We start from the raw sequence: 27,746 nt of genomic DNA on the forward strand, positions 1-27,746 counted from the left end.
TTGGCCTTATTAGAGTATTAAAGTTTATTTCCTTCTCCAGTCCCTCTTAACTGTCTCCTCCCTCGGGGCTGCCTAGCACAGACCATTGCCCTGCACACAATGTAAGCCTCCTGGGCCTTATATAAGCCACATGCTTACCATGTTGACATACACATTTTTGCAACTGTCTCACCGTGTTTTCCTCCTATACCGGGTGTTGTGCTTTTCATTGGCCTTTCCTTGAATTATAAGGGCAAGATCTACTCTCAAGCTTAGGACAGAAACACAGAGACTTTAGGAGACTTAAGTGATATAATGAATACCAGGGAAAGAAAGAAGCAAGAAGTCTCATTTCTGTGTCCTACCCTAAACTTGGCCTTCCAAATTCATCTTTTATCGAAACATTTATCTTTTTTAAACCTTTTATCAAAACCCTCAAACATAGGGGGTTTTCAGTTGTTTGCTCAAATACGTAAGTGGTCATTTGTTTCTCATTTTCCTTTTCATGTTCATGTTTATACTCCTTGGTGAGAAACTCAGAGGGAAGAAAGGGTTATTGCCACCCTAAAATCCTAATTAAATTTTTCCTTTTGATTCTTCTCAAATATAAACTTCTAAATGCAATTATTCGATATGTTCAAACAAAAATCTTTGTTTATTGAAAACATAATTATTGATGCTGATTTATGCTTCCTGTTGTTCTTATTAAATTGCAGCTGTTTAAATATCTAGTAGGCTGCTCTTCTAAGGCTCTTTTGCTAAGACAGAAGAGCTAATGACGCATTTGGGAGCTCTCTCATAAAGCTCTCCAGGCACATGCTCATTAGTAAGCTTCTACCCAGTGTGTCAATCAAATCACTGCAAATTGCATCTGAAATTTGCATTCTGCCCATTTTCAAAGGATATTTTTTGTTATGATTCCAGAAAAATGCAAATTTGTTCCAGCCAGTTTATCCTAAGATGTGTTCTTCTAAAGCATCACTGTGATATTGATAGGCTATTATTCCTTGGAAGTATAGAGTAAAACAATTTGTTTTATCATGTGTATAGCATGGTTTTTAGTAAATGTGTGCAAGAGTGTCCCCAATGCCTCTTGAATGAGAATACCAAATGCTACACAGAATTACATATTCCATTGTTTTAGATTTGTACCAGTTCCAATTTTTCTTCCTTTTGCAGGAAACGTTTAAAGAGCATATTTCATTCTTTGCAGAAAACTTTATCCTTCTCTAAGTGATTCTTTAATAAAATAAGTGGGTAAAATATGTCCCCTGTAAATTTTAACACACATTCAGACTTTTAACATCATGAAATAGTGCAGCAGTTTTATCAGTGTCCAGTTATAGTACCATCTACACAATAGCTAACAATTTCTCCTTTTTTGTTATTTGGAAACTATACCCTTCTTTAGCATCTTTTTTTTTTTTTTTTTTTTTTTTGAGACAGAGTCTCACTCTGTTGCCCAGGCTGGAGTATAATGGCACAATCTTGGCTCACTGCAACCTCCACCTCCCAGGTTCAAGTGATTCTCCTGTCTCAGCCTCCCAAGTAGCTGGGATTACAGGTGCCCACCACCATGCCTGGCTCATTTTTGTATTTTTTAGTAGAGACGGGGTTTCACCATATTGGCCAGGCTGGTCTCGAACTACTGACCTCAGGTGGTCTGCCTACTTCGGTCTCCCAAAGTGCTGGGATTACAGGCATGAGCCAATGCTCCCTGTCTTTAGCATCTTAAAAGACTGATCGATTTTAGAAGATACTTATTTTTAATAAACTCCTATCCTCATTTTCATGAGATAGGTAATCTAGTTATTTAAAGCAGTGGTATCCCTATCAGGAAATTACGAGAGCTTTAGGAGCCCCATGTCAGGTACTGGGGACAGAGATAAAATATGTATTTCTTATGATGTGACACAGTTAATCTATTCCTGCCACCTCTTCATCCATCAAACATGACAGCAACCCAGTCAAAAAATACACAAGATCCTAGTTTTTGCCACTCGCTTTTCCAGATGCTTGTATGCCATTCCTAATTATTTGTAAATTCCCAATATGTTCCCTGGCTGTGTCACTCCCATTGGCTAATGCTACTTTTCTGTCTTGAATGATTCCTCTTCCACTTATTCATGAGAGAATCATGACTCCCCTGAAGAGCCATTTTATTTGTGAGGCCTTTCCTCCCCTTCCCATTCTTCAGAATCAGTCACTTCTCCTTTAAGCAACCACTTTAGATGCGAAGAGACCTACAACACACCAGGTAGTTGATGGGGTGAAGAGAACAGAAGTGTAAACAAGTAAATTCATTTTTGGCTTTGCATCTGTGCACTAAGGAAGTAACTCTGGCACATAGCAGGGCTCTTAAGAATTATTTAAGAAGAACTAAATGTTAATTGAGAGTCTTAGGTCCTAAGAAATTATGGGTAGTGTCAGAAATGCATACGTTAAATTCATTTATTCAAAAATTACATATTTAGTGGTGATCTTCCGTTAAATCATAGAGCAGCTTTGCTGTGATTTTCCATTAGGGATAAGTAGTTGGTGGAGATTTTCCAGAAGTTCAGGGGCCAGAGGCCTAACAAAGTGCTGCCAAATTATAAAACACAAATTCTTGTGTTTTCAAGAGACTTTGAGGAGTCAAAAAGGTTCTGGAGGCAGATACTTCTCCCTCAAAGTAGCTGATCCCATGAAATAAAGGAAGAATTTTATAGATGGCACAATGGACCCTTATAAATCAGGGATGGCTAAGGCCACGTCTGTGAACTTCAGCCAATGAAATATGCTAGCAACATCAAGGAATTCATGAAAATAATGATGCATGGTTCAAAGTGTCCACATGATGTCAATTGTGCTATAAAACATCAGAAGCCTCAACAAAGGGAACTTCTATCCAAAGCACATCCTACACAAGAATCGTAGAATCTAGGTACTCAGACCAGGATAGATTTTTTAATAATAAAATTATGCTCTTAGTATATTTTCTGTGTATACCTTCCTGAATTCTCTCAGATAGAAGCCATCTACAAGCTAAGTTCAGATCTTCATACAAAGGACTGAGCCTGTTTAAAGCAATGAAATGCAGCAGGCCCTAACTGGGGGCTGTACTCAACTACTGGGGATGTCTGAATATTCATTTTGAGACCACTTCCATCCATAGCATGATGTGTGAACTTAGGTAAGGTGGCTGCATATAGCTCTGCTGATACACTGTTATTTTTTTCCTGATTTCTCTGTCTCTTATAGATTTCATAAATATTGCCAGTTAGGATGAAGGAATTTCAACCTCTCTATAATAGCTGATGCTTTATAAAACTAAAAGAGATCTCAGGAGAAATACTTCATAACTAATGAATTAATCTGTGCTAATGGGTGGGTCAAATAATTTGCATTCGTGACACTGCAATACAGTTTGCCCAGGACACCCAGAAAGTATGATCTAACCTGCTTCACTTTCAAAACAGAGAGAGAGAGCAGTGTTGTGGAAAAGGTGTAGGTGTTGGAATCTGATCAACCAAATTCCGATCCTAACTCTGCTGCTTATAGCTGTGTGACTTCAGGCAAGTTTCTAAGCCTGTCTGAACCATCATTCACTTTATTTTCTTACAATGAAGAAATCAATATGTCTAAGCAGGATTAAACTAGGGATTCAATTATTTTATTTCCCTTACCTTCATTAGCATCAAAATGACAGGCTAATCCGGTATTAGAGATTTTTTCAAAACTCCATCAATTTTTTGTTCAGTAAGCAAGCAATGATGAAAATAAGCATGACTCAAATATAATTAATACTGCATATCCTAATCTTTTGTTCTATCTCATTGACAGAGCACTTGAGAGTAATTTTAGATTTTTGTAAGTCATCAATCCATCATTATATATGGGCAAAGACCTGTGCATAAAGAAAGACTGGGAATTACTAAGAAAAATTTATTCATACTGATTGAATAGCAGAGCCATATGCAGAAGACACCTTTTAACTCTAGCCACATGGGGTAAAGGTTTAGGAGACATTGGAGACTGAAATTATAATCACTGTTTAAAGTTCTCTAGGTGTCGGTACATAAAAATGAGCTATATGTAGGCTAAATTTGGCATTGTACATTATAGCTTAAGAACAAACAATAAAGACAAATGCTAAAATCAAGTTAAAACCATCTAAAGGCAGATAGAATTCAATATTTAAGTTGAGTTAAATAGCACCATATAGCTTACTCCTCGATTTTTTTAAATGTATAGCAATTATTAGAGTTCCTTAAGTAGCAAAAAATCTCAAATCCATTTCCCTTTCTGAACAAATATTAATGTTAATATCACAATGTATTGACATATCTCAAATGCAAGTCATTTGATTAATAAGCTCAATATTCAAAGTCAATATTATTTTTATTTTAAAGATAAAGTCATTGTTGGGAAGATTTAAATAAATGTTTCTGAACAAACATTAATATCACAATGTATTGACATATCTCAAGTGAAAGTCATTTGATCAATAAGCTCAGTATTCAAAGAGGAAATACTATTTTAAAGATAAATTTAAAGTCATTGTGGGAAAGATTTAAAAAATAGAAGAAGACACAAACACTTTTTCTCAAATATTATGCTTAGCTATTCTTTCTTTCTTCCCATTCTCATAGCTATACTCTTGCTGGTCCTGACACCATTGAATGCCTGGCCGACGGCAAGTGGAGTAGAAGTGACCAGCAGTGCCTGGCTGTCTCCTGCGATGAGCCGCCCAATGTGGACCACGCCTCTCCAGAGACTGCCCATCGGCTCTTTGGAGACATTGCATTCTACTACTGCTCTGATGGTTACAGCCTAGCAGACAATTCTCAGCTTCTCTGCAATGCCCAGGGCAAGTGGGTACCCCCAGAGGGTCAAGACATGCCCCGTTGTATAGCTCATTTCTGTGAAAAACCTCCATCGGTTTCCTATAGCATCTTGGAATCTGTGAGCAAAGCAAAATTTGCAGCTGGCTCAGTTGTGAGCTTTAAATGCATGGAAGGCTTTGTACTGAACACCTCAGCAAAGATCGAATGTATGAGAGGTGGGCAGTGGAACCCTTCCCCCATGTCCATCCAGTGCATCCCTGTGCGGTGTGGAGAGCCACCAAGCATCATGAATGGCTATGCAAGTGGATCAAACTACAGTTTTGGAGCCATGGTGGCTTACAGCTGCAACAAGGGGTTCTACATCAAAGGGGAAAAGAAGAGCACCTGCGAAGCCACAGGGCAGTGGAGTAATCCTATACCAACATGCCACCCGGTATCTTGCGGTGAACCACCTAAGGTTGAGAATGGATTTCTGGAGGTAAGAGACCAATTAGCAAATGGTCTATGGCTTTTGTCACAGGGCCTATCAATACATAAATAAACAAAACAAATAATTGAGTCCAAACACTGCCAAGTTCACTAAGGCATGGAAACTGGAATTTACTATTATCACTAACAAAGAATCATGATAATCTTTTTAACATTTTCATAATTAATTCATCTCTTGATGAATTAATTCATCTGCCTAAGGTTGTGAATCATTTTCTGGAGGTAAGAGACTAATTAGCAAATGGTCTGTGGCTTTCATCACTTACAGGGCCAGCCCACTGTGATGAACCCACTATTCAGAAGCAGGGGCAATGAACAAATTAATTATTGAAAAACAGAAATGGCTAAAATATCTACAGGTAGTGAAGATTGGAAAAAAAAATGAAGATTATGAATCTTTAATATATAACTTTCTGCATTTTACTAGTGTATAGGCATTTCAAGCACTTTGTGGCAACAGTTTAGCCCTAAATAGTAAGTTAGAATAAACCAATTTTAATATAGTATTATTTTGTTTTATAGAGGTTTTTCAGGATGGATATATGCTTTATTTTATGGAAGGCAAGGTCTAAATGGAACCTAGAGAAATATAATTTTAAATGCTTAGACAAAAGATAGGGTAAACCAAATAATGTAGTTTTTACAATTCTGTTTTGGTAAACCTAAAGGTAATTTCACTGTGATGGACAAAAAGAGTTCAGTCCAACCCAGATATGGCCTGCTTTCACACTAATGTGTGTCTTCTCAATAAGCCTACCAAGAAAACAGGAATGAGAATCTATTCCCCCAAATCAAGGGCCATTTGAAATTGACCATATTCTAATTAAACACTTTTTTAAAACCCATATATATACATGGTACAACCTTTTCTCCTTTACATTCAAAATAACAACAGTAAAAGCCTTTTATTTAAGGCTTTTGCTTAGATTTAGTAGCTTTTCATTGGAAGAGGGTATAGAGTATAAGTAGAGAGGTGTTCATTTATTAATTTAGTAACATTTCTAGAGCTCCTACTTGGTACCAGGTACAGTTCTGAGAATCAGCGACCTAGCATTTAACAACACAGATTAGATGTGTAATGGCATGGTGCTTACATGCATGGGAGACACACAAGCAATGCATAAACAAAATGAGTAATTTTATTTATGACCTGTTATATTACATGTGTTTGAATTTTGAGATCACGAATATTAATTTTTTGTTTTAAAAGATAGAATATTGTTTATTTTCTATTGTGTTACAGCAGCAATTTTTAAGAAATATGTTAAGAATATAAACAAAATTTTGATAGTATTCTTAAGACATAACCATAAAAACATTTTGCCTATTTATGATCTAACAACATTAACAAATACATGTTAATTGTTTATGTGCTTCTTTACTAGCATTTCTTTGGGCAGAAATTTTTTTTGAACTGAGTAATTTATCATTTTTAGTGTTGCCTCACCAGTTCACCAATCAATATATAGATTACTGATCTTTTACTTGTTATGGGCTCAACACTGTGGTAAAGATTTCTGAAGTGGGGATTACTTAATCTGATTTTCTTTTTTTCATTCTTTAGACAGAGTCTTGCTCTGTCTCCCAGGCTGGAGTGCAGTGGCACAATCTCAGCTCACTGCAACCTCTGCCTCCTGGGTTCAAGTGATTCTCCTGCCTCAGCTTCCCGAATAGCTGGGATTACAGGCACACACCACCATGCCTAGCTAATTTTTGTACAGGTTTCACCATGTTGGCCTCAAACTCCTAACCTCAAGTGATCCTCCTGCCTCAGCCTCCCAAAGTGCTGGGATTGTAGGCATGAATCATCGTGCCCAGCCTAATTTGACTTTCTACTATCATTTTCACTTATTAAGAAAAAATAGAATGGACCTATTGGAAAAACCATAAATCATTATTTGCTTACATCCTAATTGATTCATTTTAACATAGACCTTTTAGTTTTTTTTCACTATCTAAGGATTTAGTTAATGCCATCATCTGTTATACAAATCGCACTCACTTGCTTTCTTCCTATTGCACAGCATACAACTGGCAGGATCTTTGAGAGTGAAGTGAGGTATCAGTGTAACCCGGGCTATAAGTCAGTCGGAAGTCCTGTATTTGTCTGCCAAGCCAATCGCCACTGGCACAGTGAATCCCCTCTGATGTGTGTTCCTCTCGACTGTGGAAAACCTCCCCTGATCCAGAATGGCTTCATGAAAGGAGAAAACTTTGAAGTAGGGTCCAAGGTTCAGTTTTTCTGTAATGAGGGTTATGAGCTTGTTGGTGACAGTTCTTGGACATGTCAGAAATCTGGCAAATGGAATATGAAGTCAAATCCAAAGTGCGTGCCTGCCAAGTGCCCAGAGCCACCCCTCTTGGAAAACCAGCTAGTATTGAAGGAGTTGACCACCGAGGTAGGAGTCGTGACATTTTCCTGTAAAGAAGGGCATGTTCTGCAAGGCCCTTCTGTCCTGAAATGCTTGCCATCCCAGCAATGGAATGACTCTTTCCCTGTTTGTAAGATGGTTCTTTGTACCCCACCTCCTCTAATTTCCTTTGGTGTCCCTGTTCCTTCTTCTGCTCTTCATTTTGGAAGTACTGTCAAGTATTCTTGTGTAGGTGGGTTTTTCCTAAGAGGAAATTCTACCACCCTCTGCCAACCTGATGGCACCTGGAGCTCTCCACTGCCAGAATGTGTTCCAGTAGAATGTCCCCAACCTGAGGAAATCCCCAATGGAATCATTGATGTGCAAGGCCTTGCCTATCTCAGCACAGCTCTCTATACCTGCAAGCCAGGCTTTGAATTGGTGGGAAATACTACCACCCTTTGTGGAGAAAATGGTCACTGGCTTGGAGGAAAACCAACATGTAAAGCCATTGAGTGCCTGAAACCCAAGGAGATTTTGAATGGCAAATTCTCTTACACAGACCTACACTATGGACAGACTGTTACATACTCTTGCAACCAAGGCTTTCGGCTCGAAGGTCCCAGTGCCTTGACCTGTTTAGAGACAGGTGATTGGGATGTAGATGCTCCATCTTGCAATGCCATCCACTGTGATTCCCCACAACCCATTGAAAATGGTTTTGTAGAAGGTGCAGATTACAGCTATGGTGCCATAATCATCTACAGTTGCTTCCCTGGGTTTCAGGTGGCTGGTCATGCCATGCAGACCTGTGAAGAGTCAGGATGGTCAAGTTCCATCCCAACATGTGTGCCCATAGACTGTGGCCTCCCTCCTCATATAGATTTTGGAGACTGTACTAAAGTCAAAGATGACCACGGATATTTTGAGCAAGAAGATGACATGATGGAAGTTCCATACCTGACTCCTCACCCTCCTTATCATTTGGGAGCAGTGGCTAAAACCTGGGAAAATACACAGGAGTCTCCTGCTACACATTCATCAAACTTTCTGTATGGTACGATGGTTTCATATACCTGTAACCCAGGATATGAACTTCTGGGGAACCCTGTGCTGATCTGCCAGGAAGATGGAACTTGGAATGGCAGTGCACCGTCCTGCATTTCAATTGAATGTGACTTGCCTACTGCTCCTGAAAATGGCTTTTTACGTTTTACAGAGACTAGCATGGGAAGTGCTGTGCAGTATAGCTGTAAACCTGGACACATGCTAGTGGGCTCTGACTTAAGGCTTTGTCTACAGAATAGAAAGTGGAGTGGTGCTTCCCCACACTGTGAAGCCATTTCATGCAAAAAGCCAAATCCAATCACGAATGGATCCATCAAAGGAAGCAACTACACATACCTGAGCACATTGTACTATGAGTGTGACCCTGGATATGTGCTGAATGGCACTGAGAGGAGAACATGCCAGGATGACAAAAACTGGGATGAGGATGAGCCCATTTGCATTCCTGTGGACTGCAGTTCACCCCCAGTCTCAGGCAATGGCCAGGTGAGAGGAGACGAGTACACATTCCAAAAAGAGATTGAATACACTTGCAATGAAGGATTCTTGCTTGAGGGAGCCAGGAGTCGGGTTTGTCTAGCCAATGGAAGTTGGAGTGGAGCCACTCCCAACTGTGTGCCTGTCAGATGTGCCACCCCACCACAACTGGCCAATGGGGTGATGGAAGGCCTGGACTATGGCTTCATGAAGGAAGTGGCATTCCACTGCCACGAGGGCTACATCTTGCACGGTGCTCCAAAACTCACCTGTCAGTCAGATGGCAGCTGGGATGCAGAGGTTCCTCTCTGTAAACCAGTCAACTGTGGACCTCCTGAAGATCTTGCCCATGGCTTCCCTAATGGTTTTTCCTTTATTCACGGGGGCCATATACAGTATCAGTGCTTTCCCGGTTATAAGCTCCATGGAAATTCATCAAGAAGGTGCCTCTCCAATGGCTCCTGGAGTGGCAGCTCACCTTCCTGCCTGCCTTGCAGGTGTTCCACACCAGTAATTGAATATGGAACTGTCAATGGGACCGATTTTGACTGTGGAAAGGCAGCCCAGATTCAGTGCTTCCAAGGCTTCAAGCTCCTAGGACTTTCTGAAATCACCTGTGAAGCCAATGGCCAGTGGAGCTCTGGGTTCCCCCGCTGTGAACACACTTCTTGTGGTTCTCTTCCAATGATACCAAATGCGTTCATCAGTGAGAGCAGCTCTTGGAAGGAAAATGTGATAACTTACAGCTGCAGGTCTGGATATGTCATACAAGGCAGTTCAGATCTGATTTGTACAGAGAAAGGGGTATGGACCCAGCCTTATCCAGTCTGTGAGCCCTTGTCCTGTGGGTCCCCACCGTCTGTCGCCAACGCAGTGGCAACTGGAGAGGCCCACACCTATGAAAGTGAAGTGAAACTCAGGTAAGGTCATGGCTCTAGAGTCTCCAAGGGAGGGCTGCAAGCAGGAGGATTATAAAATGAAATGTGATAGAGCAAAAATTTTGCTGATTTGGAAGAAAACATCATCTCTGAACTGCTCTCCAAACACTGGTGCTTTTAACACTTGGCTTTATTCTACCTACAATTATGTAGGAATCCACTGAGTATTTTATACTTATTTTTAATAAATCGATAACTTTTTTCAGATATGCTTCTAATGTAATTATCATGACTATCATATTCTGTTGAGCTTCATGAAACAAACAGCAAGATCCTCTAGCTAGCTTGAAAAGCTCTGGAATCGTGAAGCTGTTTTTTAAACATCATGATAGTAAATTTCTTTATGATTATAACTTTGTGATTATATTTACACATGCAAATATTGGGGACATAAGGTAAAAAACTGAAGAGTTCAGGCCATGATCATGCCAAATAATCAGGATTAAAAGAAATATCTTATGTAAAGGACCTAGAACAGCACTTGGCACAAAGTAGGTATTCATAATACATATTAATTATGCTGTACTCCTACTAGTATCTGAGTCCATTTTGGACTGTCTAGAATTTCCTGAACTGTTAGCTGTTTATAGAATAAAAATGAATTCAATAATAATATTATCCACAATAAGGTAAATAACATCAAAAACAAAGTAATTTTAGTCTTGACTAACTTTTCATGTGGATAACTGAGAACTGATCTGGCTATTACTGGTTTTTGGTTTTTTGCTTTTTTGAGACAAAGTCTTGCTCCGTCACCCAGGCTGGAGTGCAGTGGCATGTTCTTGGCTCACTGCAGCCTCAACCTCCTTGGTTCAAGCAATCCTCCCACCTCTGCCTCCCAAGTAGCTGAGACTACAGGCATGTGCCACCATGCCCAGCTAATTTTATTTTTTATAGAGATGAAGTCTCACTATGTTGCCCAGCCTAGTCTCAAGCTCCTGGACTCAAGTGGTCCTCCTGCCTCAGCCTCCCAAAGTGCAGGGATTACAGGCACGAGCTCAACTGGTTGTTATTGTTATATTGATGTTTTTGCATGGCAACGCCATCCGCCTGACAATAGAATCAATATGTTGCACAAAATGTCTACTGATTCTTGTAACAGCTTCCTAAATCCAAGGATAGATCAGAAACTATATTGTACACTTCCTTTAAGGCACTTATTTTTGCATTTCCATTGCAGATGTCTGGAAGGTTATACAATGGATACAGATACAGATACATTCACCTGTCAGAAAGATGGTCGCTGGTTCCCTGAGAGAATCTCCTGCAGTCCTAAAAAATGTCCTTTCCCAGAAAACATAACACATATACTTGTTCATGGGGACGATTTCAGTGTGAATAGGCAAGTTTCTGTGTCATGTGCAGAAGGGTATACCTTTGAGGGAGTTAACATATCAGTATGTCAGGTAAGATTCTGTCTTAATTAGAATGTGTAACGCCTATATATACATATATTGCGAAGCAAGCAGTATCTATAATAGTAATCCCAAAAAGAAAAAAAGGTCTCAAGTTTTCACTCATTTCAAAGGATTTGAGAAATTTCTTGGTAGAAAAGATAGTAAAATGTATCTTTTTTTCTGCAGTATTCCCACTTTAAGAAAGTACCAAGGTTAGGTAAAATATTAAGATTTCTATAACAATATATTTATAACAAATTAACCATAAATCTTATTAAAAGAGGGTCCTCGTGTAGAAATCAGCCATGGGATATGCCCAATATGTTTCCAGTTTTAGTGGAAAGACAAGTTTGCAGAAGCAGACAGATAATTGGTGTCAAATCCTCTTCTCTGCTATTTGCTATTTGCTACTTGTAAGTAGTAGAGAAAGCTGCTTAAAATTTCTGAGCTTTGGTTTCCTTATTTGTAAAAAAAAAAAAAAAAAAAAAAAAAAAAAAAAAAAAATGTATTATTACACATATCTTGTATTGTTGGTGAGAAATGAGGTAAATAATGGAGGAAAGTGCCTGCTTCTACAACCTTGGTCTTTCCACTAAAACTGGAAACATACTGGGCATAACCCATGGCTGATTTATATGCATAGACATTCTTTTGCACATAAGATTTGTGATGAATTTGTCATGAAATCTTATTATAGATATTTTAACTTTTTTTAACCTAATTTTGGCACTTTTAGTTTAAAAATGGGAATTTTTTAGTTTAAAATTCCAGATATAACAAAAGAAAACAATAATATGTAGCTTTTAAGTCACTGGTGTTATAATACCCAGAAAGATTTCTGCAAAATAAAAAATTATTAAGGCATTACTTACAATATTGAAAAATTAGATGCAACATATATACTAGGAAAATGGTTAATAATGACGCAGGCCTATATACAAAATTACTTTTGGTTCATATGTAGAATGAGAGTTTAGCCTCAAATCCTGTTTAAAACTGTTATCCAATTCATATATATTTCCACAAAGAAAACAGAAAAATATTAGCAATAGAATAACAATCTTCAAGAGATATATCTGTGTGTGCCTCACCTTACCCAACAGGCTGAAAAATGTTAACTCATATATATATATATATATATATGTTAACATTTTTAAGATTAACCATTTTCCTAGTATATATGTTGCATTTAATTTTTCAATACTGTAAGTAGTGCCTTAATAAATTTTTTTTTTGCAGAAATCTTTCTGGGTAATTATAACACTGATAACTGTTAAAAGCTACATATTATTGTTTTCTTTTGCTATATCTGGAATTTATTTTGGTTATTTTTATTTTAATCATTTAAGCATTTCTTTATAAAATTTATTTTAATCATTATTGATTTCTTTATAGATATAAAATTTTATATATATATATAAATTTTTTTCTACATGACCCCTTCAAAAATATGTGATAAAATGTTTTCAAGTATTCTCGTTGGAATGGAGAAAAGGAAGCTGATTTTCTTAAACTTTGAGTAGTGTGCCTAAAATTTGTTGTTTCTCATAAACTTTATTATAAAATATAGAATCGTGAAATTTAAGAGTGCATTCATGTAAGTTATAGAATATTTGTAATAACCTCCAGTTCTCAGGCATTATAATGAAAATATATTTCTTGTTGTTCGTGATTTTTGAATAGATTCTATTAGGAAGAAAAATGCCTGTCTTATGGGCTTAAGAAATGTCTAAAATTGTCTATGGGTGACAATTAAGACCATCTAATAATTAAAGTGTGTTTTTTAAGCCCACAGATAATAAGTAGCAAAAGTAGGACCAAACTCTAGATGCTTTTGACTATCATTTTGGAGATTATTCTGCAAATAACCAATATTTGCAAATTTCTTCATTCATATGTATTAACTTCTAAACATAACTTACATTTTGTTATTTGTCACTTAGCTTGATGGAACCTGGGAGCCACCATTTTCTGATGAATCTTGCAGTCCGGTTTCTTGTGGGAAACCTGAAAGTCCAGAACATGGATTTGTGGTTGGCAGTAAATACACCTTTGAAAGCACAATTATTTATCAGTGTGAGCCTGGCTATGAACTAGAGGTAAGCAAACAAATTGTTTAACTAGAATTAATTTGTTTTTCCTATATACTTGGGGATACTTTCAGTATTAGCACAAATTTGTTTTACTGACTTTGGTCTCAAAAGAATCTATTATACTTTGTTCCCTTATACTCTAACATTTTCCAAGAAATATTTAAGGCAACTTAAAGTTTTAAAAAGTAAATTAAACTGCGTGCGGTGGCTCATGCCTGTAATCCGAGCACTTTGGGAGGCCGAGGTGGGCAGATCACTTGGGGTCAGAAGTTCAAGATCAGTCTGGCCAACATGGTGAAACCCCATCTCTACTAAAAATACAAAAATTAGCTGTGCATGGTGGCGGGCACCTGTAATTCCAGCTACTTGGGAGACTGAGGCAGGAGAATCGCTTGAACCCGGGAGGCGTAGGTTGCAGTGAGCTGAGATCATGCCACTGCACTCCAGCCTGGGCGGCAAGAGTGAGACCATCTCAAAGAAAAAAAAAAAAAGCAAAATAAGTCTCCAGTGAAAAAACATGAAAGCCATGATAAGGAAGGAAAAAAGTAAGTTTGCAAACCACAAGACAGATGCTGTGACTTCAACTGACTGTTTAAACTGTGTTTCGGCTTGCTGGTAATCATATTCTGCAACAGGGAAGTCCACCAGTCACCATGGAGAGGTAACCACAAGGATTTAGGTATGCAAAGCCAGGATTTCCTCAAACAATGGGCTCATATACCTTGGCACTGAGACGCCAAGTTCCCATAAGCAAATCTGGCTTGAAAAAGCCACAGAACAGTTTTAACTAATACCAACTTCATTCTTGAGACAACTCTTGCTCTGTAATATTAAAATCCCCTCCGAAGCACCTAGGTCTCTGTTTACTTTAGTGGGAAAGCTGGATCCATCAGTTTTGCGGAAAGCATTACCATATCACTAAACTTGAAACTTAAGAGGCCTATTTTACATTACACCATGTTGTCATTTAGTTTTTCAGGAAACTCTTTTTTATTTTTATTGTTATAATGGTATTTAAAGTTAGGTTTTGGCTGGGTGTCGTGGCTTACACCTGTAATCCCAGCACTTTGGAAAGCCAAGGAGGGTGGATCACTTGAGCTCAGGAGTTCAAGACCAGCCTGGGCAACATAGTAAGACCCAGTCTCTACAGAAAATACAGAAAATAGCCAGGCACAATGGCGTGTGCCTGTAGTCCCAGCTACTCAGGAGGCTGAGGGAGGAGGATTGCTTAAGCCCAGGAGGCAGAGGTTGCAGTGAGCCAAGATCACACCATTGCACTCCAGCCTGGGTGACAGGAGTGAAACCCTGCCTCAAAAAAAAAAAAAAAAAAGTATTCATCGCCAGTTTTCTGTTAAATGTTTTGCATGTCCCATTATTTTCTGACCATGCAGTACGAGAATTATCATAAGATAGGTATATGCAATCTGGGACCAGGCTTATATGTATCTTCTTTCTTAAAAGATGATAATGTAAAAAAGATGATAATGTAATGGTGATTACATTCAGAGTGTTTTCCTATTTTTGAAACCTCGTTCTTCATGCAAGAATATTAATCTTGCAATTTATTAAGTAATATAAAATTATGAACAAATATATAGCAAACTGTCATTAAATTTGAAGCAGATAATTTAAAAATTTGTGGAAACATATGTTAACTGAAAAATTGAGAAAGGTGCAATAGTGATTGCTCTCACTCCAAGCTATTATACATGTTAGAATCACTTGAGAAACTTTAAAATATTGATGTTAAGTTACTTGGAGAAATTACCAATTCCAGGTCTGGGGCAAGAAATGTAAAAGATTGCCTGGAAACTCTTGTCACATGAAATAACAGGGAACCTAACAAAGACTACATGTCAAAAGGATTCAGAAGCCACTGGACAAGGCTCCCACAGGTCAAGATGAGACCATTTTAACATTAACAAGGGTAAGAACTTCAATGGACTGAAACACATCAAATAGGTCACAAATGACACTAGGCTTATAATGATACTTTAAAAACTTACTTAGAAACTCTTAAAGGGTGCTTATGAACAAAATCATTATTTTAAATACAGACAGCTCAACAGGAAGAATTGTCTTTCCAGTGCTTCCTGTTTGACTAGATAACTAAACAGTAGATGAGGGGAAGTTACAGTTAATAATGATAAAATAGAATTTAAATAGCAAGCAGAATTCACAACTCCTAAGAATTAATGGATTTAGATTATGATCATCCATGGCTGCTGACGTCACAAAAAATGGAGACAACCAGACATTATGTGTCTCTGGATGGGTGAACGGCCCCATCTATGAAAACATTTTGTGCTCTCCCACCTCCACCACACACACACAAAATGAATATGGAACTTATCAAGCCTCTAAATCCAACAAACAGTGTCAGAGACACCACAGTGAAGCAACTGGCAAAATTCTATCTGTGGGAACAGATACAGGACCAGTGACCCAGTTTTTCAGTGTCCAAGACAAATAAATTGACAGGGCAAATTGACAGGGCAGAGGGGAGTAAATAGAGAAGGAACCTAAGTTTAGAGAGACATAAGAGACATTGCATTAGTCATGATTCTCCAAAGAAAGAGAACCAATAGGAGCGAGAGAGAGAGAAGAGATAGGTGTGTATATATATATATATATATATATATATATATACACACACCTCATAATATATATATATATTATGAGGAATTGGGTCACACGTTAATGGAGGCTAAATCCCAGGATCTTCTGTCTGCAAACTGGAGACCCTGAGAAGCTGGTGGTGTAATTCAGTCCAAGTCCAAAGGTCTGAGAACTAGATGAGCTGATGTTGTAAACCCCTGTCTGAGGATAGAGGAGATTGAGTCCCACCTCAAGTGGTGAGGAAGGAAAAAAGGGCCATTTCCTCCTCCTTCCATGTTTTGTTCTATTTGGTCCCTCAGTGTTTTGGAAGATGCCCCCCACCCTCCACACTGGGGAGGGCAATCTACTTTACATGATCCACTAATTTAAATGCTAATCTCATCCAGAAACATCCTCACAGACACATCCAGAAGCAGTGTTTAAGCTGGGCACCTCATGGCCCACTCAAGTTGCTGCACATCAGTATTTGTGAAGAGTTTCTAGGCTGGGCGTGGTGGCTCACGTCTATAATCCCAGCACTTTGGGAGGCTGAGGCGGGTGGATCACGAGGTCAGGAGATCGAGACCATCCTGGCTAACACAGTGAAACCCCGTCTCTACTAAAAATACAAAAAATTAGCCGGGCGTGGTGGCAGGCACCTGTAGTCTCAGCTACTTGGGAGGCTGAGGCAGGAGAATGGCATCAACCTGGGAGGCGGAGCTTGCAGTGAGCCGAGAAGACGCCACAGCACTCCAGCCTGGGGGACAGAGCAAGACTCCGTCTCAAAAAAAAAAAAGGAGTTTCTTACGTGATTCTAACATGGAGCTGAGTGAGAGGATGTTTCCAAAAGTTTAAAGGTAAATTATCTATTAATACTTCTTCAAATGTAATGACCCATCAAGACTGGGCATGGTGGCTCACACCTATAACCTCAGTACTTCGGGAGGCTGAGGCGGGTAGGTCACCTGAGGTCATGAGTTTGAGACCAGCCTGTCCAACATGGTGAAACCCCATCTCTACTAAAAAATACAACAATTAGCGGGGTGTGGTGGTGGGCACCTGTAGTCTCAGCTACTTGGGAAGCTAAGGCAGGAGAATCGCTTGAACACAGGAGGTGGAGGTTGCAGCGAGCCGAGATCACACCACTGCACTCCAGCCTGAGCAACAGAGCAAAACTTTGTCTCAAAAAAAAAAAAAAAAAAAAGTAATGACCCATCAGTTTGCTGTACATTTGTTCATAAAATTCATCATCACAGAAACATAAACCAGTCTCAGTGTGTGGATCTTATTTGGTACTGATTCAACAGAATTATTTTTAAAAAATTATGAAATGTATGCAACAATTGGAAATTGGAAAACCGGACATTTTATTAATATTAAGGAATTGTTACTTTTTAAGGTGTGATAATGTTGTGGTTATAATTTTTAAGAGTTCTTTTAGAGATTCATACTGAAATAATTATTGTTAAATGATTTGAAGTCTAGAATTTGCTTCAAAATAATGTGAGTTTGTGGAAGGGGTGGGGCTTACATGAAACAAGGTTGGCCTTGAGTTAATTGGGTAAACTGGGTGATGTCTACACGGGAGTTTCTTAAACTGTTCTTTCTACTGTTGGTATTTCTCATATGTTTGAATTTTTCCATCAGACAGCATTTTTTTTAATGCAAATACCTGTTCTCACGTCAGACTAATTAATTCAATATCTCTGTGGGTTGAGTCTGGGGCAGCAGTACCCTTTTCAGAGTTCCCTTGGTGATTCGTTTGTGCAGCCAGGACTGAGAGTCACTGACAGATTGCTGCTCTTAAAATCAGCAGAGTTCACTACCATCGGCTTGAGAATCACCTGAGAAGCTGTAAAAAGAAAAGAGTATATATTGCTAGGCCAAGATCATCTGAACCAAATAGTTTCTGGGGGTTTGCATTTTTAGAATGTATGCTTAATATTAGTTCTGATTGTCAAATCATAATTGTATACATTTTTGGGATACACAATTACCAAGATATATATGGAGTCAACCTAAGTGTTGGGTGTCATCGATGGATGAATGGATAAAGAAAATGTGAGATATACTTATGTGTATATATCACATCTGCTTTTATGGCCAAATAGTACTCTATTGTGTATGTATGTGTACATACATATATTATGATGTACTATGATTCATACATTTCTAAGGTATGTACACATACATACACAATAGAATACTATTTGACCACTTCCAATGCATTCTTTGTCAGTCTTAGCTGCAGATTATAATTAGTTGCCATTTAAAATAAAAGGTGAAGCAAAGTCTATACCTTAATTATACCGGTCTACAAGGGTGTGAATTTTGAAGCAATTTGATAAATACATTTTTCAAAGTCTAAACCTACTCCTTAAACTATATTTAATGTGTTCATTCAGCATTCCAGTGCTGAGCGATTTGAGGCCATAGCTAAGATTACTTTGCATTTCCTTATTATCTATTATAGAGTTATGATCTTGTTGATGACCTTTCTCCATTGTTTCACAGGGGAACAGGGAACGTGTCTGCCAGGGGAACAGAGAGTGGAGTGGAGGGGTGGCAATATGCAAAGGTGAGTTGAATGATACTTAGCAACCCCCAAAATGACACTGAGGACACAAAATAACAGTGTGGCTACATTTTCTTTATAGGTTAGTTTTGTAATTAAAAGGTAAGCCAACTCCATAAGCCGTATGAGAACCTTTTAATGGGCTTTTTCTCAAGGGCAATAAACCAATAAAAGGGTCAAAAACTGTAGTAGGGATTAACAATTAACTGCAGTAGGACACAAGATTACTGACTCTGGAATGGCAAACATTTTGTTTCAAAACTAGTTAACTATTGAGATTATTAGCATTTTTGTGGGGGTTTTTCTCAAATAATTATAAATTAGAAGGCTTAGAGCTGTTGTTTTTTTGTTGACAATACTAGCCAATACTTTTAATGTACTGTTGGTCCATCTGTCAAATCAATTAATATTAATATTTTGCATGGAATTTTACATTAACTCATTTTATGAGAACAACCAAGTTTATTTGGCAAAATGTGGGTTAATGTACCTAACTTTATCCCCAGTATTCCCTTCTCTGCCAAAGGACAATGTACGTACGTATTTATTTTTATTTTTATTTTTAAATAGAGTCTCATTTTGTCACCCAGGGTGGAGTGCAGTAGTGCAACCTTGGCTCACTGCAACCTCCACTTCCCGGGCTCAAGCGACTCTCATGCCTCAGCCTCCCGAGTAGCTGGGGCTACAGGCATGCTCCACCATGCCCGGGTAATTTTTTGTATTTCAGTAGAGATGAGATTTCACCACGTTGGCCTGGCTGGTCTCGAACTCCTGGCTTCAAGCAATCCATGCACCTCAGCCTCCCAAAGTGCTGGGATTATAGGCCTGAGCCACCACGCCCGGCGCAGCATCAATAGCATTTTAAAGCTCCCTAGGTGGTTTCAAAGTGCAGGCAAGGTTAAGATCTGTGATCCCAGCATACTCAACTTTGGGCTGAAAGAAGTCCATTCACCTCTAGTCCAGGGACTCACAACTCTGAGTTCACATTTGAATTGTTTGGGGAATTTTTAATATAATACTGAAAAGTAGCCCTCAGTATAAAGATCTGGACTCATTTGGTCTGTGATAGGCCATAAATACTTCCCAGGTTTTCTAAGGTACACAGCCAAACTTGAGAATGACTAGTCTAGAACCACCTTCTCTGCCTTCACAAAAATTATAAAATTAAGACTCAAGCCCATTTTTTAAGATCCTTGAAAGGGTGATCCTATTTTCCTCATAGCATCCCTGTTAGTAAATAACATTTCTCACAATAATGCAAAATCATTCTTTATAACTTTACTATAAATAATCACCAGTTTATGAAGTCAGCGTATTCCTCAAAAGCCATATAAAATGTCATTTATTCTAATTCCCCACAAGCTCTCGGGTCCCTGTTCTTTATACTTTCCTATTATCTTTTACCTTCTGATAATTTTATATTTTCTCTCTTCTTACAAGCAGTATGACCTTGACCAAATTATTTAACTTCTCGAAGCCTCACTTTTTGCCAACTGTTACATGAGATAATCTCAGAGTTGCTGTAAGTAAGGTTGCCAGATTTGGAAGAAGCAAAAATACAGGACATGCAGTTATATTTAAATTTCAGATGACAAATAATTTAAATGTAAACTTATAAATATGCAATATTTGAGACATGCTTATACTAAAAATGTATTTGTTATTTATCTGATACTGAAATTTAACAGGGCTTACAACTTAAGTGTTGTAAGAAATAAACTTAGTGTTGTTTGAAAAGTTCTTGGCCATTGTTAGCAACTTACAATGAGACCGTTTTATTTTACCCACCTGCTAATCCATAGTCCCCGTCCCCAGCGTTGTTAATGATACATAAAGACAGCTGGAGTCCATAGGACTAAATCCCAATCTTCAATTGCATGCATGTATTAATCCAATACTTAGGTATGCTATATTTTTCTCCTTCAATGAATATCACTGTGCTTCACACATGAGTAAGCCATAATATTTTATGTATTCCTTGAAGTATCTTCAGCAATCATAGGAAAAGAAGGAAAGAGGAATTGGGGAAGCAATTAATATGAGGCTTTTTTTATTCTTGTTTTTAGAGACCAGGTGTGAAGCTCCACTTGAATTTCTCAATGGGAAAGCTGACATTGAAAACACGACGACTGGACCCAACGTGGTGTATTCCTGCAACAGAGGCTACAGTCTTGAAGGGCCATCTGAGGCACACTGCACAGAAAATGGCACCTGGAGCCACCCAGTCCCTCTCTGCAAACGTGTGTGTTGACTTTAGGCGAAATTTTTCTCAGATTCAGTTTCACGATTAGCTTCCCACATATCCAAAACATAGAGGAAACTCCACTCATAAGGGATATGGGCCCAGAGAAAGCAATTAATGCCTATCCAAGCTGAATTCTCAGGGATATTTTAAAAATATATTTGTGTTATTTAAGTCCTGTCTGAGAATCAGCTTTTGTCAGATTCCTTGAGTGATTACTAAGAGAAAATGCAACCTAATGAAAAAATTTTGACATACATGTATCATGAATTCTACTGGGGATAGGAAAGAAACGAAAGAAAATACATTTAATATGTGATGTTAATATAATGAAGTATATATAAATATGATAAATTAAGATAATGAGTTATAACCATTCGAAAGAAAATATTCACAAGCAAGGTATAAGTTGAGATTGCTCTTGTTACTGTTTCAAGTATCATCATAATGCAGTAACAGCGGAAGTGTACCTCAAATACTTTTGTGCCCATTTAAAAATCCTAAATTGCTTATGTGTTGACATGTGTGTCACACACTTGTGCTAAGCACGCATAATGCCATCATCATTTCCTGTGTTTCCCTCAGGCCTATAAAAATGAATCCATCTTTATCAATAAAGCATGCAAACTCCACTAGTTCTAATACCCTGCCCATAGCAGTATGAGTCTAAAGTCATATTCAGCTCACCTAGAAATGTCTGATGATTTCCTGGTTCAATCCCCCTGAAGGATGTTCAATAAAAGAAAGTAAAGTGACAATGAGAAGTATTTCATATTCTTCAAATAATAAGGGAATATTTGATATACCCCTTGACTTCTAGTATGCCTTTTGTTTTCACAATGCTGATAAAAAGCCAGTCTAAAATAGCGTTGTGGCCCATAATTTCAGGCATAAATTGTCATCTTCAACTTTTAGGACCTTGCATTAGTGGTTGAATAACTTCAAGTTTTCTGATCTTATCTGGCTTTATCTTTACACGTAATTTCATGAGGATGCAAAACAAGTCTGTGTCTAATGTTTGAAGTTCCATATTTTTAAACCTCATACGATCATTATTGAGAACCCATCTCCTATAGGACTACTACTCTGCCTTCAAAGAAATACATTAAGAAAAGGGGGGAAATATCAGTAAGCATTTTCTTTTCTTTTTGACAGCAAATCCATGCCCTGTTCCTTTTGTGATTCCCGAGAATGCTCTGCTGTCTGAAAAGGAGTTTTATGTTGATCAGAATGTGTCCATCAAATGTAGGGAAGGCTTTCTGCTGCAGGGCCACGGCATCATTACCTGCAACCCCGACGAGACGTGGACACAGACAAGCGCCAAATGTGAAAGTAAGTCAGCAGGCAGAAGCCAGTTCGTGCCGCTAGTGCGAAATGTTTTCCCATCCCTGTGAGGTTGTTTTCAATCAAGTCACTTAGTTGTAGATATTTAGATCTCTGTGCTATCACAGTTATCATCTTCCTCATTAATGTTTGTAAATTTTTTTTAATCTTCGAATTTCAAACATTAAAAAAAAAAGCTTTCCAGAACTAAACTAAAACCCACCTGACTAGGATTCACTGAACAGATTTTCAAAATGTGCTCCTCTAAGAATGAGCAAGATATTAAACTCAAAACACAAATTTTTCTCCACACTGTCAGAGTCCCCAAACCATCCTTTAACAGACTATGAATGTTTTGCAATAGAAAAATTATTCCACAGTGGTTCTCAAACTTGAGCCTGCATCAGAACCACCTAGAGAACCTGTTAAAACACATTTCTAGATGTTGCTGATGAGGATGCTGCTGGCCCAGGAAACACAATCTGAGAACCACTAGCAAGCGCTATGTTGCTAGCACTAGCACTATAGGTTAGTGCTTTGTTACTGCATTTATGCAATCTGGAGGCATCTTTTGCAGCCTTGTGATAATGCAACGTTTTCTAACACACACTTTCTAACTCCATTTAAAACATCTCACTGCCAGCTGGGTGCAGTGGCACTGTGGGACGCTGAGGTGGGCGGATCACCTGAGGTCAGGAGTTTGAGACCAGCCTGGCCAACATGGCAAAACCCCGTCTCTACTAAAAATACAAAAATTAGCTGGGTGTGGTGGCACACACCTGTAATCCCAGCTACTCGGGAGGCCGAGTTAGGAGAATCTCTTGAACCTAGAAGGTGGAGCTTGCAATAAGCCAAGATTGCACCACTGCACTCCAGCCTGGGAGATAGAGTAAGACTGCATCTCAAAAAATAAATAAAAATAAATAAAAATCCCCCTGCCAACATCTGCCCTCCAGACTAATTTGTTGTCCAAGCTACCTCTCTCTACAGTAATCAATTAAAATATTCATTGAGTCTGACCAGAGGCAAGGCACAAGGCTGCATAGTATAAGAATGTATCATGCCTACAATGGTCTTCATCTTCAGTACACTTGCACTCCACTTAATGAGATAAGAAATATGCCTGTGAAGGTCATGGGGATTCTGGAATCAGAAAGACTTGAGTTTGAATTCTGTCCTCAAAACGTTTAAACTTCTTATGCCAGTGCCTTACTTCTCTGAGTCTTAGGGCTGTCATTTGTTAAGAGTCTCAATTATACCTATCTTGTAGTTATTATAGATATCTTATAGATTTGAAGAATAAATGAATTGGTGCATATTAGCAATATTTCCTAATAGGAAGATATACACAACAGCCCAAGTCCCTGAATTTTCAGCTAGCAGCCTATTGCAGTATTAGAATGTTTATTTTGTGGAGAGAGGTCAAGATGGCCAACTAGAAACAGCTGTGGCCAGAGCCTCCCATCGAGAAGAACAAAAACAGTGAGTGAATCCTGCACCGGCAACTGAGGTATCCAGGTTCTCTCATTGGGACTGACTAGGCAGTTAGCACAATCCACAGAAAGCGAGAAAAAGCAAGGTGGTATAACGGCCCACCTGGGAGCCACATGGGGCAAGGGGAGCTCCCAACCCCAGCCAAAGGAGGCGGTAAGTGATGTGCTACCCCGCTCAGGAAACCACACTTTTTCCATGGATCTGTGCAACCTGCAGATCAGGAGACTCCCCTCATGAGCCCACACCACCAGGGCCTTGGGTCCCAAGCACAGAGCTATGAAAACTGCCTAAGACTACCGAGTTATCGGAGGGAGGAGCAGCCACCATCACTGTGGCCGCCTGCTGCCTAAGATGACTGAGCTTCTGGGGGAAGAGGCGGCCACCATCACTGCAGCTCCAGTCTGCCATTTTTTTCCCTGCTGTTGCCAGGGAGACTAGGCAATTTGGACAGAAGAGGAATTTCCCCACAGTGCAGCACAGCGGCTGTGACAGATCGTGGCCAGACTGCTTCCTTAGGCTGGACCCTGACCCCTCCTCCCTCCTCACTAAGCAGGGCCTCCCTGTGGGAATTTCAGCAACTCCAGCCAGGGGTTTACAAACAGAACTCTGATCTCCTTGAGATGGAGCCCCTGGGGCCCCATGTGGCCATGGTCTCCACAGATCAGCAGGCTTAGTCCTTCCCCTGCTGGCTCTGAGGAATCCAGGAGGCTGGACTAGTGGGATTCCCCACAGCACAGTACACCTGCTCTGCCAAGGGGCAGCTAGAGTGCTTTGTTAAGCGAGTCCCTGATCCCATGCCTCCTGATTGGGACGAGACCCTCCCCCACAACAGGGGTCACCAGACACCTTATACAAGGGCGTTCCTGCTGGCATCAGGTCAGTGCCCCTCTGGGACAGAGCTCCCAGAGGAAAGAGCAGGCAGCCATCTTTGCAATTCTGCAGCCTCCGCTGGTGACACCTTCAGGTGCAGGTGTAGGACCCAGGTAAATAGGGTCTGGAATGGACCCCCAGCAAACCACAGCAGCCCTACAAAAGAGGGGCCTGACTGTTAAAAGAAAAACAGAGAAAGCAACAACAACAACAGCTATCAACAAAAAAGCCCTCACAAAAGCGTCATCCAAAGGTCAGCAGCCTCAAAGATCAAAACTGGAGAACTCAGGAAGATGAGAAAAAAATCAATGAAGAAAACACTGAAAACTCAAAAAGTCAGAGTTCCTCTTCTCATCCAAATGACTGCAACATTTCTCTAGGAAAAGCACAGAACTGGGCAGAGGCTGGGATTGATGAATTGAAAGAAGTAGGCTTCAGAAAGTCGGTAATAATGAAGTTCACTGAGCTAAAGGAACATGTTCTAACCCAACGCAAAGACGCTAAGAACCAGGATAAAACATTACAGGAGCTGTTAGCCAGAATAACCAGGTTAGAAAGGAATGTACATGACCTGATGGAGCTGAAAAACACAACACGAGAACTTCACAATGCAACAAGTATCAATAGCTGAATGGACCAAGTGGAGGAAAGAATTTTAGAGTTTGAAGACTATCTTGCTGAAATAAGACAGGCAGACAAGATAAAAGAGAATGAAAGGAATGAACAAAACCTCTGAGAACTATGACATTATGTAAAAAGACCGAACCTATGATTGATTGGGGTACCCAAAAGAGACGAGTATAGAACCAACTTGGAAAACATACTTCAGGATATCACCCAGGAGAACTTCCCCAACCTAGCAAAACAAGGCCAGCATTCCAGTTCAGGAAATCTAGAGAACCCCAGTAAGACACTCCATGAGAAGATCAACCCCAAGACACAGAATCCTCAGGTTCGCCAAGGTGAAAATGAAGGAAAAAATGTTAAGGGCAGCCACAGAGAAAGGCCAGGTGACCTACAAAGGGAAGCCCATCAGACTAACAGCAGACCTCTCTGCAGAAGCCCTAAAAGCCAGAAGAGATTGGGGGCCAATATTCAACATTCTTAAAAGAATTTCCAACCCAGAATTTCATAGCCGGCCAAACTAAGTTTCATAAGTGAAAGAGAAATAAAATCCTTTTCAGACAAGAAAACACTGAGGGAATTCATCACCACCAGGCCTGCCTTGCAAGAGCTCCTGAAGGAAGCACTAAATATGGAGAGGAAGAATCGTTACCAGCCACTACAAAAAACACCCTGAAGTACAAAGATCAATGACAAGATGAAGCAACTATATCAACAAGTCTGCAAAATAACCACCTAGCATCATGATGACAGGATCAAATTCACACATAACAATGCTAACCTTAAATGTAAATGAGCTAAATGCCCCAATGAAAAGACACAAAATGCCAAGCAAATGAAAAGCAGGAAAAAAATAGGGGTTGTACTTCTAGTTTCTGACAAAACTTTAAACCAGCAAAGATCAAAAAAGACAAAGAAGGGCATTTCATAATGGTAAAGGGTTCAATTCAACAAGAAGAACTAACTATCCTAAATATATATGCACCCAGTACAGGAGCACCCAAATTCATAAATCAAGTTCTTAGAGACCTACAAAGAGTCTTTAACATTTACACAATAATAGTGGGAGACTTTAACACCCCACTGTCAATATTAGATCATCGAGACAGAAAATTAACAAGGATATTCCGGACTTGAACTCAGCTCTGGATCAAGTGGTCTTGACAGACATCTACAGAACTCTCCACCCCAAAACAACAGAATATACATTCTTCTCATTGCTACACAGTACTTACTCTAAAACTGATCACATAATTGGAAGTAAAACACTCCTCAGCAAATGCAAAACAACTGAAATCATAACAAACATTCATCTCAGACCACAGTTCAATCAAATTAGAACTCAGGATTAAGAAACTCAAAACCACACAGCTTCGTGGAAGTTGAACAGTCTGCTCCTGAATGACTCCTGGGTACGTCATTGAAATTAAGGAAGAAATCAAGAAGTTCTTTGAAAGCAATGAGAACAATGAAACAATGTACCAGAATCTCTGGGACACAGTTAAAGCAGTGTTAAGAGGGAAATTTATAGCACTAAACGCTCACATCAAAAGGGTAAAATGATTTCAAATTGACACCCTAACATCACAACTAAAAGAACTAGAGACCCAAGAGCAAACAAACCCTAAAGCTAGCAGAAGACAAGAAATAACCAAGATCAGAGCAGAACTGAAGGAGATACAGACACAAAAAACCCTTCAAAACAATCAATTAATCAAGGAACTGTTTTTTTGAAAAAAGTAATAAAATAGGCCACTAGCTAGACTAATTTAAAAAAAAGAATCAGACCATAAAAAATGATAAAGGGAATATCACCACTGACGCCACAGAAATACAAACAACCATCAGAGAATACTATAAACACCTCTATGCACATAAACTAGAAAATCTAGAAGAAATGGATAAATTCCTGGACACATACACCCTTCCAAGACCTGAACCAGGAAAAAGTTGAATCCCTGAATAGACCAATAACCAGTTCTGAAATTGAGGCAGTAATAAATAGCCTACAACCAAAAAAAGCCAAGGACCAGACAGATTTATGGCTGAATTCTCCCAGAGGTACAAAGAGGAGCTGGTACCATTCCTTCAGAAACTATTCCAAACAATTGAAAAGGAGGGATTCCTCCCTAACTCATTTTATGAGGCCAGCATCATCCTGATACCAAAACCTGGCAGAGATACAAGAAAAAGAAAACTTCAGGCCAACTTCCCCGATGAACGTCAATACAAAAATCCTCAATAAAATACCGGAGAACCGAATCCAGCAGCCCATCAAAAAGCTTATCCATCACAATCAAGTTGGCCTCTTCCCCCAGATGGAAGGCTAGTTTAACATATGCAAATCAATAAACATAATTCATTTATTGCCTTCTGATTTCTGTTGCATAGTAGGCATTGTG

The 27,746-nt window shown here is 39.1% G+C and overlaps 1 protein-coding gene and 1 long non-coding RNA gene across 3 annotated transcripts in view; one reads left to right on the plus strand and one right to left on the minus strand.

Moving 5' to 3' along the window:
- Positions 1-27,746, plus strand: part of SVEP1 (sushi, von Willebrand factor type A, EGF and pentraxin domain containing 1) — a 228,385-nt gene that overhangs the window by 184,381 nt on the left and 16,258 nt on the right. For both annotated transcript variants that reach the window (XR_008656538.2, XM_055271527.2), the window contains exons 37-43: positions 4,611-5,283; positions 7,319-10,110; positions 11,309-11,534; positions 13,469-13,624; positions 18,731-18,794; positions 20,858-21,031; positions 22,189-22,365. Coding sequence is in view for 1 of the 2 variants with exons in the window: in XM_055271527.2 (XP_055127502.1) it covers positions 4,611-5,283; positions 7,319-10,110; positions 11,309-11,534; positions 13,469-13,624; positions 18,731-18,794; positions 20,858-21,031; positions 22,189-22,365 (4,262 nt within the window). In the remaining variant the exon portion in view is untranslated. The remainder of the gene's footprint in view (positions 1-4,610; positions 5,284-7,318; positions 10,111-11,308; positions 11,535-13,468; positions 13,625-18,730; positions 18,795-20,857; positions 21,032-22,188; positions 22,366-27,746) is intronic.
- The window catches only part of LOC129479042 (uncharacterized), a 146,376-nt gene continuing 125,041 nt past the window's right edge, over positions 6,412-27,746 (minus strand). Inside the window, exons 8-11 of the long non-coding RNA XR_010119999.1 lie at positions 20,580-20,778; positions 17,889-18,068; positions 13,448-13,532; positions 6,412-10,086 (exon numbers count right to left, since the gene is read on the minus strand). This is a non-coding gene — a long non-coding RNA (uncharacterized lncRNA). The remainder of the gene's footprint in view (positions 10,087-13,447; positions 13,533-17,888; positions 18,069-20,579; positions 20,779-27,746) is intronic.

The sequence above is a fragment of the Symphalangus syndactylus genome, chromosome 3, assembly GCF_028878055.3.
Source record: "Symphalangus syndactylus isolate Jambi chromosome 3, NHGRI_mSymSyn1-v2.1_pri, whole genome shotgun sequence".
Taxonomy (NCBI): Eukaryota; Metazoa; Chordata; class Mammalia; order Primates; family Hylobatidae; genus Symphalangus; species Symphalangus syndactylus.